Genomic DNA, 12,503 nt, shown 5'->3' on the forward strand with positions numbered 1-12,503 from the left:
ATAGTTAAGGTCCATTTTGTATAAATTACGGAGTAAAAATCAAGAACCAATTTAAGATTTATGACATTATGGAGGGGTCATTTTGAGTATTAACTCATCATTTTAGAATTGATTTCCATTGCAATATAAATAGAGAAGGCAAAAAAAGAGAGGGTGTAGCACTACTTATAAGTTGCTGCAAAATTAAATGAAATGAAATTCAAGGACTGTGGACTGTGGACTGCGGCCTACGGCCCTACCCACAGCAACAGTAGACAATGATGGATCAGAAATGTATTGGGACAGAGCAGTGTGGGAAAACTCAGACAAGTTTAAAGGGGAAACTGCAAAGAACAAAGCACAGAGCTGTAGCAGTAGTTCAAGCATTTTTCAACTGAAATTAATGCCTTCAACAACATATACCAGCATTCATTCATACACCCCTCTCCCCCACATGTTTTTATGTTTTGGATTTTAGTATACGAAATTTTATGTTTCTGACAAAGGGGGCCCTGTTCAAAATGGCTTTAATGCTCTGTATCAGCTGGATTTGAGCAAGCAACATGAACAAACATGAATATTAATCTTTGATACTTTTTCTTTCTGGCTGGCTAGCTAGCTAATCATCCAATTCTTATACTATGGACCAGGTTTCATATTCCATTGTGAATCTGGTCCAAAAATTATGTGTCTGCAAGTTAACACATGATGTACCTGCAGTTAATCTGTACATGTAAACAAATTGAAAGCACATAGCATGATAACTACAATCACATAATTGTCAACTGCAGGTATAGAATATGTTAACTGCGGACACATAAGATGTTGGTTAACAAGTTATGTTTGCAAGTACAAAATGTGTCAACTACAGATACTGAATTTGAAGGTTATTTTTGAACCAAGGTCCACAATGCAAGGTAGACCTGATCCATGCTATAATTTTCCCTAATCATGCTTGTGCAGATTTTGGCCCAAACAAATGGACTAGTTATCACCAACCTCAGATTCTTTCAGAATTTGATCTTACTCATCAGCATCGTTTGGCTTTTCACCATCACCTCCTCTGTCACTACCCTGCCTCTGCAACGGATCATCTTCCTCATCTGAAGACCAGGCATGCCTCCGTCGATTCACATTTGATGGAGGTTCAGGCTTCAGCAATCAAAAAGAGATTCAAACCAGTTAGAAACAAAATATACTTATATACATACATACATATACACACACACATAATAACATTAAATATTTATAGGCAACAAGATAGAAGAATTACCCCATCATTCTCAGCATCAGAATCTTCAAGCCCAGCTGCTGCAAGAAGATCCTGTGGATTGTTCTCTGCTTGATCATCGTGATCATGATCCCTGTAATTCATATTGCCATCTTCATCTATTTCTTCTTGATCATCCATATCTGCTTCTTCAGAATCAAAGCGTGATTTTTTGTCCCTCTTTCTGCGTTTCCCACCCTTTCTCCTCCTCCGATCACCATTGCCCCCCTCTTCATCCTCAGCATGTGGTCTATCCTTTCGCTTAGAGGCAGAAGTGCTACTTTTCCATTGTTCCTTCACAAAAAATTGAAATATAAGGTTCAATTTCCCAGATGAAAAAGCACTGAAGGAAAACTAACCAATTCAGAAATGATGAAAAACAAACATGAAGTCTTCATGATGAAAACAACTTCAGATTTGTATTTTAGGAACCAGTCATAGTTTCAATAGAACAAGTATTTGATTAAGAATGACATCTTTCAAGAATTATCTGAAGTACATTCTACCAGAATAATAAACAAATTGTTAGCTGGAGCACTTGTGAGCTATTGGTCATTGGGAACTATGAAAATCTAGGCATGGTGTATTAGAAATGCAGAGTTATGGATTACAATGGAGAATAAAGTTGCAACGGAACATTAAAAGAACATGGCAAGATGTCTAACCACCGGGAACTATAGAATTGAGAGGAGAATAATTACCTTTTTGCGCAACAGATGTTCTTCTTGTTGCATCACTTGCTTAAGTTCATCCTCCTGTTTCCGTCTCTCCATCTGTTTCAGAGATTAAATATGGAAAACACAAAGCAATGAAGCATCTTTATAATATGCTAAATGCTTAACATTTACAATATGTTAAAAGCTTAGGCATTTACTTGATATTTTTTCTGTTCCTCAGCTTTTCTTTGATTTTCCTCAGCCAATATAACCTGACGAGCAAGCTCCAGTCTCTGCTTAATTTGTTGGTCTTCACGCTCAGCTGCCTCACAATGGACTTTGGCTGCCTCGAGTAAGTGCTTGCAGTATTCAACATGAGTTTCAATCTTTTTCTCATCAAATCCATGCATGTGAAGATTAGAAGCAGTAGATAACATGCTGAATAAACGAACTGCATTCTTAAGCTCTGCAACTGTTGACCTCACCTGTCTCAATTGAATAAAATACATGAATCAGAAATCAATTTTATGATGTGTATGAGAATGGACTTTGTCTTAGTTATTCCCCTTGAGCCACATGCTCAGCTAAACAGCATGGTTTATCACTTTATACATGACAATGCCAATACTGGCATTGGATGATCTATAGTAGAAAGCCAAAGTGTGGACAATTTGTTCCATTTAGCACTAACCTATAAATGGAATCCCATGCTCTAAGGATTACTTATTACAAATCCATGGTGAATTCATTTAATTGTGCAGATCAAAGGTGCAGTGAGCTTAAAATAAATTGTAGCTGGAAAATTCAAACGCAGGGCACAAAAAGGTTGGCAATCAAGAAAGGACTAAAGTATTTGCCCACACAAGTCAATACAAGAAAGGGAAAAAACCATAAAGGAAGAAGAAAGAGGGCTTTGTTTGGAAAACCTCATCAACAGTCCTCTTTGTCTTCTGTAAGGTTGAGGCAGAGAACTTTTGCAATGCTACACCCGCATCAAATCTTAATGTGTAATTTGAAGGTGACAAGTGGATGGCTCTTAACAGAGTCTTTTTGCAGTCCTGCCACTGCTCAGCTTCATAATGTGTTCTGGCTAAATAGAGAAGCACCTGGCTGTCGGTATTGTGATAGAATTTCCGCAAGCAATTTTGATACTGCAAAAGTCCAGTATCATCAAGAGGTGAAGCAAAAAGTTTGAGACATAACTGTTAAATCAAGAAAAAGAAACAACGAAACAAACCATTTTCACTGCAAGTGCAAAATTTCCTTGGGCAAAGTGAACATGTGCAAGATTAATCCATACATCTGGCATTTGGACAAAAACATTTCCGCTTGCAGCTTCTTGAACCTACAAGAATGGACAACAAAAAATTTACCATGTAATTTATGAATTTTCCCTTCAGTGTAGCAAATGTATAATCCATTAACTACCTGGGTGAAAAGATCCTTTGAAATATCAAATTGACCTTTTTCTGCCAAAATAACACCAGCACCATTTGCTGCATATAGATTAGAGTTATGCTGAAAGAGAACCTGGTAGAATATAGCATCTTAGTATACTGGGAAACAAACTATTTAATTAAGAGATGTTATGAATTGTAAATAGAATGAATACACAGATTGTGGATCACTTAATCTTAAGGATAGGATTAACATGATTGTAGGGATAAGATGGCATGATTATAGGGATAGTCTTTCCTTTCTTATAGACTTTCTGCATGTATACACAGCACTGTATTCTCACATCATATATGAAGTGTGAAATATCTTCTTACAGGAGAAATAATGAAGGCTAAATAGAAAAAATCCTAATAAGAAACAAAATCTCAATGTCAATGGATGTAGAGGAAATGTTAAAATGAGAAAGGACAGTTCAAGGAACATATTTGCAGTTAAAGCTGGTAAAAATCATTGCATGGCCTACTTATTCAAAATAGCTTGTTCATTTAATCCATTTTTCACATTCTTGTTTCTGCTGTTGTGGGACTGAAATGGTCTAAAGTTAGGGAGATGTGATCAAATCTTTTTCCTATTCCTTGTGTGCAGGAGGAATCAGAGGTAAATTGGAATCACAATTCCATCCAACTATATTCCAGTGTTTCAAAAAATGAAACAAATGAACAAGACTCAATAATAAGGATATCAAATGCCTTTCGCAAGGCAAAGGAGAAAATAGAAATTGGCAGGGCAAGAAAATACTTTTGTATAGAGCTCCTTAGCCTTCTCCAGATGTGTAGCTTCCAATTTAGGATTTCTTTTCTCATTGCGAATTGCAGCGAAGTAGTTCCAATTTCCCTAAAAATGTCAAAAAAAAAAATGGATCAGAGTATGTTGCATGTAAGCATGTTCAGTATCAAATGGAATCAAAAGTCATGATAAACTAAGTCTTATAGTACTCAATGCAACTTCTATGTCAGTACACGTACAAAGAAATGCTAAAGGCATATTTAAGACCAGTTGAGAAATATAAAGTACTCCCTCTGTCCTATTTACTATTCATTGGTCAAACCAACTCGTTCTTTTTTGCTTATTTTCTTTAGTATTTGTTACTTATTTTTAAATTTGATTTTTCGTGTTTAATAGTACTTCTAATATAGTTTCTAAATACATAAATTTTATATATTAATACTAAATATTATAAAAACTTGAATTAAAAATAAATTCAGTCAAACATCGTTAACCGAACCAAACACATAAAATGGAACAGAGGAAGTATATAGTACAAACCATATCAAAATTTATGTGCATACCAGACAAAGAGTAGCATAAGATTCATTTCCATCAATCACTTCCTTGCCTGCTCGGAATGTTTCTTTTGCCTTGACCCAATCATCATTCTTAATTTCCAGGTCCCCAAGCATTAATAATGCATTTGGGCACTTATCATCCACTTTGAGAGCATCACCAATCTATGAACAAAAGCATCTTGTATTAATGAATTTAACAATCAAGTGGAAGTAAATAAAATGGAGGTGTAGCAAAGAAGGGCTGTTAGAGGAGGAACAACCAGCTCAATGCTCAGCTGAACATTATTCCGCGCTTTGGCTATTGCAGCAAGTCTCAAATAAGCATCTACATAGTCTGGATACTGAAACCAAATAAAAGAGTTCAGATTTTTCAAGGAAACTAGTCAGATCAAATCTTCCAATGACAGCATAAAAGTTTACAATAATAAAAAATACCCCATAAAAATTAAAAAGAAAAGAAACCAAAGAGACTAAAGAACATTTTATGTCAATGCATTTCTGCGAGATTCTTCAGTCACGCAAAGGCAAAACATCCAAGGTTCAAAAAGTTACAGCAATTATTGCATCATCAGAGTTTTAATAGCACCAGTAACATCTACATCATTGCATGCTACATTTGTAGCCTCAATAACAAGAAAGTTTGCTAGCCCCAACAGACAGCATTTTAAAACCATACATCAATAAGGCAATACCTAGCATTCAATTTTCGGTGGCACATCTTCCAAGGAAAATAATATCATAGTGCTTTTTGTGTTTGATATATTAAGGTATTCCTCTTTAGGGGATTACAGTCCTTTCTTTCAAAACTATAAAATGTAACAATTCCATCAGATTATCATCAATTTATGATTCTTCAAGAACAGTAGATACTACTAAAATTTAGGCACAATAAAGATTTAAGCAGAGACCAAAATATCTCAAAACAAATATTCAATCTCAGAACTACTAGATTCATTATTAATGCATCATCCCCATCCTTATCAATTTATCATAATGTCAGATGGAAACACCTACCTTAAACAAGATCAGGCGGTAAAAGATACTGGCAGTTTCTGTGTCATATAACTGTTCCAGCAATCTTGCCTGGTTAAACAGTGGGGAAACTTTATTCCAAGGAAGTTCTACAGCAATACCCTGTTCCTCAAGTCTCCTAAACAATTGGAAGTCTTTGTATTGACGGATGGATGCACTGGCATCCATTGGATATTGCACAGTTTTGAAAAGTTCACATGGTCCTTCACCATTGGAATGCTGAAGTACTTCATCATTTGGAGCTTTCCCATTAGCATCAGATTGCAGTTTTGCATCAAGGAACTTAGACCATATGCCATCACCTAAAGCATCCCTGAAAGTTTGTCCAGCAAGCTGGAAATCAACAGAACTTTCAGTTATGTTAGTTTCGAAAGTTTAAATTGTAGATGGCATGTTCAAGCATGCATGCAACTACCAGTACATAATGCGGCATAAAACTTAGGGTAGGTACCAAACCTCAAATTCTCCCCTTTCAAAATGAAGGACTCCAATGTTATTCAGCAGCTCAATAGGTACTTCTTCATTTGCCCTTTTCAATAAATTACGTGCCTGCAACAAGAAGTTAGGTCTAATCATCCTATCACATGAAAGTAAAAGCATAATAAAATTAACATCAATTGGAAGAAAAAGCAATTAAAAACTAAACCAAATTTGCAGAAACTTTTTAAAGCAAAATAACCATTTTATTATTGCACAGAAAAAAAAAATGGAGGGTGGGGGTACAAGTTATAGCATGATGCCTTGCACACCCAAGATTTGGTGGTGAGACTTACACAAGCCCAAGTCTTTAACAAGAACACTGAACAAATGGAATCTAAGATGATTGATAGGAAAGTTCAATTTTCCATTACAAAAAATGTTAAAAAAGAGAGCACACAAGCAAATTTGTCCCATACTATAAATAATACATCTTTTGAAAGAAATACAGCTTATTGTATTTAGCGAAAAGTGGTAACTGCAGCTCTCAAGCTAGAAAAACCAAGAACTCTTCCAAAGTAGAAACCTTCGAATCCTATTTCCAACCCCCCAGTCCTCCCAAAATCAAATACACATACAGAACCAAAAAGGATCAATAAGCACTAGGAACCATGGCAAGTCCACAAAACATTAAAAGTTAAGGCTCTTACTGTTTTAAAGGCATCTAAAGCAGCACCTGCATCCGTTGAAATTAAAAGTTCACCAAGATCCAGAAATGCCTAAGAAGAATCAAAATGAATAATCAGCAAACAGAAAAATGCAGACCATTCAACTTTCACACAACCAGATGAAAGTATCATATCTAATGGTGACACATGAAGCATTCAATTTAAATGATCAAAAATTGGGACTATTGTAAATGTCAAATGAACATAAGCATATCTTTCATAAATAAATGCTAAGTTAGTGGTGTTTACACTCAATATTTGCACCACAAGCAATAATGTACTCACAATAAGAAATTATGTGGTTGGACTACAAGTTCAATAACTTTATAAGCAAAACAATTTCAATACATACTAGAATTCCAAACTGATAAAAATAAGAATTAGAACCCCTTCCATTAGAAAATAGGAAAAGAGGTCAATGAATCAATAATCTTTTCATTTTCTTCAGAGAAGCCCGTTCTCCTCAATCATTTCCTTTCCTTTTCTCAGGCCATCCAGGCCATCCCCATGTTTTGCAGCACCTTGAATAGTAAAATTGTTGGAAATAAGTTTTACAAGACAGGATAATAACCTGAGGGTCACGAGGATCAACTTTGGTGGCTTTCCTCAAATACTCCAAAGCCTTCTCTGGTTGCCCAAGTTGCACATAAATGTGGGCAAGAGACTACATCAAACATAGGTATGTTAGACTTATGGAAGAATGGAGAAAAGTAAAAATGAAGAAGATTAAATAACACCAATAGCTTACTTTTAGTGTCTCACAATTCTCAGGATAAACCTCCAAGACCTTTTCAAAATTTGACAGTGAACTCCTAAGATCTCCCAATTTCAGTTGAACTTGTCCCAGCCCTATTTGAAACAATCACAGCAAGTGTGGGAGTAAATGATCAAGTTCCACTTTCTCAATCCTTGGCCTGTAAAATATTAATGCACTTCCTCTACCCAAATACCCATCCTGACATGGTGTAAAGTGGGTACATGTGTGTGGTTTAATTGAGGACATGGAGGGCTGAGTGATGGATACATTTTTCCATATTATCCTATTCACATAGGTAAAACTAAATACCACTTTTTAATTTAGGTGATAAGAATTACATGTTTTCAGTTTATTAGTTGGTGAAGGGCAGAGGGTCAATTTGGGGAGAAGTATTAACCCAAGCATTGGTTTTGCTTCTATTAACCAAGGTTGGCAAATATTAAATATTCCTCTAACACAACTGTCAGCTAACAACTGATGAGCCATTCATTGAAGAATTTAAAAGAGGAGATGCTAAGTACGTTGCCACCCAGGATTAATCCCCATTTTTTCCGGATGTCATACCCTCCTTATTAAAGAAACCAAATGACCAAATATTTCTGTATTCCTACGCCTATAACAATCTGTCACTAGTAACACTTGGCATCACAGTATTGCTGTAATTCTGTAAATGGTGTGTGTCAATAAATTAAAGGTTGAAAAGCCCTGCAGATGAAGGGCCTCCACCTGCAGGTGAGGCAGAAGTTATGTGCTAAGCAAGTAGAGAGATATAAACTAAATAGCTTCTATATTGACATGACAGAAAGGAAGTTGGAGCATATTTATAGGGTGTCAGATAACTAAGTAGTCTGACTGAAATGCCAATAGTCTCCTAAGGATATTAAGAGTTCTCAACATATTAATCACATGTTTACCCTTCACAATATAAAAATATTAAAACCTAATACAGTAAACAATAGCTATATTATGTGGTAGAATTTATAATACAAATAAGAAAGAGAAGTCCAAATACCGTAATAGGGCAATACAAATTCTTGTGGCTTATTGATTTCTTTTACAGATGCCATATAGTACATTCCAGCTTTTTCATAGTCTCCCTGAGTCAAGGAAAACGTACTTATCATTAGAATATTGAGGTGGAAAACCAAATCCTACCAGAGGCATAATTCTTAAAATTGATGTCATAATAGTGTCATTAATCAACATAGTATTAGTCTTAACTAAAGGAACCCTGCTACTCAGTAATAAATATATTACAAGTATGCAAAAACTAAGAAATATGTTGGCTAACTAATAGAAAAACAAAAAAAAAAAAAAAAAAAAAAAAAAAAACAAAAGAAACCCAAGTTGGTAAATAAGAACCATTGTAAATGTTAAATTAAGTTTAGTCAAGAATACCGAGTAAGAAAATCAAAACTATGTTTCTAAAATACACTCAGATTATTACATTAAAGTATCATAATTGTCAGAGTGATGTTGAACATTCAAGTATCAGACCACCCACCCAAACTATGTCAAAACTAGGGGAACGGAATTAAGATTCATTAAAGGATGAAACATGGACCTTGCTATGATATGAGCGCGCCAAATTGTAGTAAGAATGTGACTTAGTCGGCCCATGATTAGTAACAGCAAGTGCAGTTTCAGTAAGTTGCTCAACCAGAAAATGTTGACCAGTAAAGAAAAAATGATTGGCTAAGTAGTTTAGTGACATTGCGCAATAAGGATATATCTCGAAAGCTTTTTGCATCTTTTCCATTCCTCCCCTAATGCCACCAGCTGTTCAAAGACATGTGACACCCACTTAGATCAAATGAATAACGTGACGATCTATTTTTAAAGTTAAGCTAGTCCAGAAGAACAAAATAACACAAACTTGATCCAGAAGAATCTAATGCTGCTGCTACATGCAATAACACTCACCTTCATTAGTTTGCAAATCCAGAATAGCAAGTGCAACAAGAGCTTCCACATTTTCTGGATCTAACTATAATTGTAGAATTATTGTGAAGATGATAAGCATGTTAATGTCATGTTTAAAAAGAATCTTTAACTAATGATAACAAATTGAATCTGCAATTAGATAGCTGAGGCTAACTTGCCTCCAAGACACGCTGAAATGCTTGCTTTGCCTTCACAAGTTGACCCAATTTATATCGGCAAAGACCAATTCCAAGTCTTACAGCAGCAGGACATTGAGGGTACACTTGCAAGGCCCTCTGATCAAAGCATATAGATGACATGGAAATGTTATGAAGAAGTTAAAATCTCACAGCAACTCCCTTGACTGAAAGGAGTGAAACACCAGTTCACTTTCCAATCCAGGGGCTGGCAAGTACACATTGTTTAAAGAAAAAAATAAATACAGAAACAAAAATTGGATAATTAAATGAACCTTATATAACTCCAATGAATCAGAATATCGTCCCCGGCTAAACTGAACACATGCCTGCAGGCAAGTGAATAATCAATTAATATGAAAGCCAAACAGATTTTCAAGCCCATGGCTAGTAAATGTGAAGGTTCTGTGGTATACTCCAAACACAAAAAAGTTAACAAGCTAGGGTAGTTGCAAACACAGTTAAACCATATGATATGCGAGCTCAAGAAATACAAGAAAGAATCAGTTCATCATTAAATCACACTAAAAGAGCCATAACTTATGTTTTAAAATGCCAATTTAAGGAATAAACATGTCTGGTACTAGATTAATATCAAAAACAAATTTGTCTATTACATGGAAGTTTGAAAGTTGATTAAACACCCGTTCATTGAGCAAATCAAGTCATCCAACAATCACACAGACACAATGCTCCTAATTAATTATACCAAATAAAGTTGTGTAACATATTCAACTATTCAAGTAACAAAACAAAGCATAAATTGAGAATACCTGACCAAGAAGAGCAGGCACATTATCTCGATCTCCATCCAGTACAATCTTGAAGGCAGCAAATGCCTGTTCTAGATCTCCTTTGGCCAGTAAAAGCTGACCTGTAAAGCAGACACATATAACCATCCAAAATCTTTAGCCAGTCAATAATTCAATGCTACCAATGGATATTATCATGGCTCTCTACATTAGCTTTTACCTTTCCCAACCCAGGTAGAAGGCTCGTGCATGTCAATCCTTGACGCCTTATTATAGTACTGAGTTGCCATTATAAAGTGATCCTCCTTCTCTCTATGTTTTGTCTCGATCTTCCCAAGATAGCTATAATATGCCCCCAATGCATTTAGAATAGCAATTCTATCATACCTCACATCCGCATAATATTCATCAATGTCTGCAGGGTAGCAATCCTAGTACAAGTTAATTACATTCGGAGAAGCAATAACATCATTTGAAAATTGAAATTTTTCAAGCAAGAATGGAAAGAAAAATGAAATGGAAGTATATTAATCCTAATATCTCATACTATGTAACATTGAGCAAACCAATAGACAAAATAACCAGTAGAATGTTAACAAAGTATTGTTCACTGCTGTGTGAAAATAGTACCTGGACTAGATCCCTCCTCCAATATTTGCCGAAACTGTTCAATTTTGCCTTGTTTGAAATACTCCCTCTGCCCCAAAACCAGAAAACGAAAAATAAGAATAACATAACACTTAACATAATGACCAGCAAGCAGAATAGATTAGAAATCTCTTTCCAGGAGAAAGTAACAAGACATGAAATACCACAGTATCCAAATGTGTGAGATGAAACCCAAATAATGAAAACTCCATGCCAATTTAACATTGAATTCGTAACTTGCCAACAAGAACGAAATATTAATTCAGCACATAGTACAACTATATGTCCAAGAAAAATACAAGCCTTTGAAACCACTGCTGTACTACGTGCAAGTAAGCACACTCAAATGAACAATAAAACATGTACAGAGGAATTCATATGCATGTTTAGCTTGTAGCCATAATAACATTTGTGTGCTTTTCAGTTTATACAACCAAAAAGAAAAAAAAAATGCAAAGTTCAACACAAAATTAGAAGCAAACTTTCATACTCATTTGAAAAAGAAATACTGTAGTTTGGAGGCATATATGTTCATACATTTACTGAAATTCAAGCATATACAAAGCATCCCTATTTCGCAGTAAAGATTCCTAATTTTTCTTCTAAGGTCTAAACTTAACCGTGTATGTCTATGTGAACGTGTGAAATACTTACAGCGATAATTAGCCAGAGATCAAGAGGAGCTTGCTCGGCTTTAAGAATGTCGAGTATATCAGAAGCGTCTCTTGGAAGCTGGTCCAGGGCGACTAGTACCTCCTCCTCCGAGTTCTGCACCGGAATATATACACAGGCCATTTGAGCTCGGACTTCCAGTCAAATCAAACCGAGTAGGCAACTTTAAATTCAGTGGCGATTTTGAGATAAACAAAACCCTAACTTTTTCTGTATCCGAAAGAATGAAATATTGGGAGGTAGAAGACGTTGTGCTGGGAAACAGCCTTCAGAAGAACCATCGGTCTTATAAACGTGAGAGTAGAACTGCAGTATGCTTTCTCCGAGTACTTTTTTTTGGCGTTCAAGGATCAAAAATCAACGAGTTGGTGATTAGCCCAAGTATAAAATGGAGCAAATTATCAAAATGGTCCTCGACCAAGTTGATTTCATCATTTTAGTCCTAATCATTTGAATTGATTAATTACATTCTTCGACTATCAAGTTTTTAATTGTTTTTATATTCTGATGAATTAGACAGTATATTTTGATGGAAATTATGAGAACTCAACTATTGCGCTTGCGATTGGTTATATTGTATATAAAACCCTAGTTTATACCCTAATTTATACACAATAAAACAATACACAATTAAAATAAGCAAGATAAATATAATCAAATTCAATTATTCAAATAAATTAAAACAATACATGTATATATAGCTTCGCACAATATCTTCTAAAATTCCT

The 12,503-nt window shown here is 35.2% G+C and overlaps 1 protein-coding gene across 1 annotated transcript; it reads right to left on the minus strand.

Annotated features, from left to right (window-relative positions):
* Nucleotides 1-724: 724 nt before the first annotated feature.
* Nucleotides 725-12,148, minus strand: LOC109169018 (protein CTR9 homolog). The gene is made up of 24 exons (XM_019317912.1): nt 11,758-12,148; nt 11,086-11,152; nt 10,676-10,870; nt 10,477-10,577; nt 9,979-10,032; nt 9,686-9,802; nt 9,507-9,570; nt 9,148-9,362; nt 8,596-8,680; nt 7,575-7,675; nt 7,398-7,490; nt 6,809-6,877; nt 6,138-6,230; nt 5,664-6,014; nt 4,910-4,990; nt 4,653-4,811; nt 4,102-4,197; nt 3,334-3,435; nt 3,143-3,250; nt 2,832-3,056; nt 2,124-2,390; nt 1,951-2,022; nt 1,253-1,543; nt 725-1,131 (listed from the first exon to the last, which is right to left on the minus strand). The coding sequence occupies exons 1-24, from the start codon at nt 11,896-11,898 to the stop codon at nt 1,003-1,005; spliced, it is 3,276 nt and encodes a 1,091-aa protein (XP_019173457.1). The 5' UTR covers nt 11,899-12,148; the 3' UTR covers nt 725-1,002.
* Nucleotides 12,149-12,503: the final 355 nt, after the last annotated feature.

The sequence above is a fragment of the Ipomoea nil genome, unplaced genomic scaffold (assembly GCF_001879475.1).
Source record: "Ipomoea nil cultivar Tokyo-kokei standard unplaced genomic scaffold, Asagao_1.1 scaffold3238, whole genome shotgun sequence".
Lineage (NCBI taxonomy): Eukaryota > Viridiplantae > Streptophyta > Magnoliopsida > Solanales > Convolvulaceae > Ipomoea > Ipomoea nil.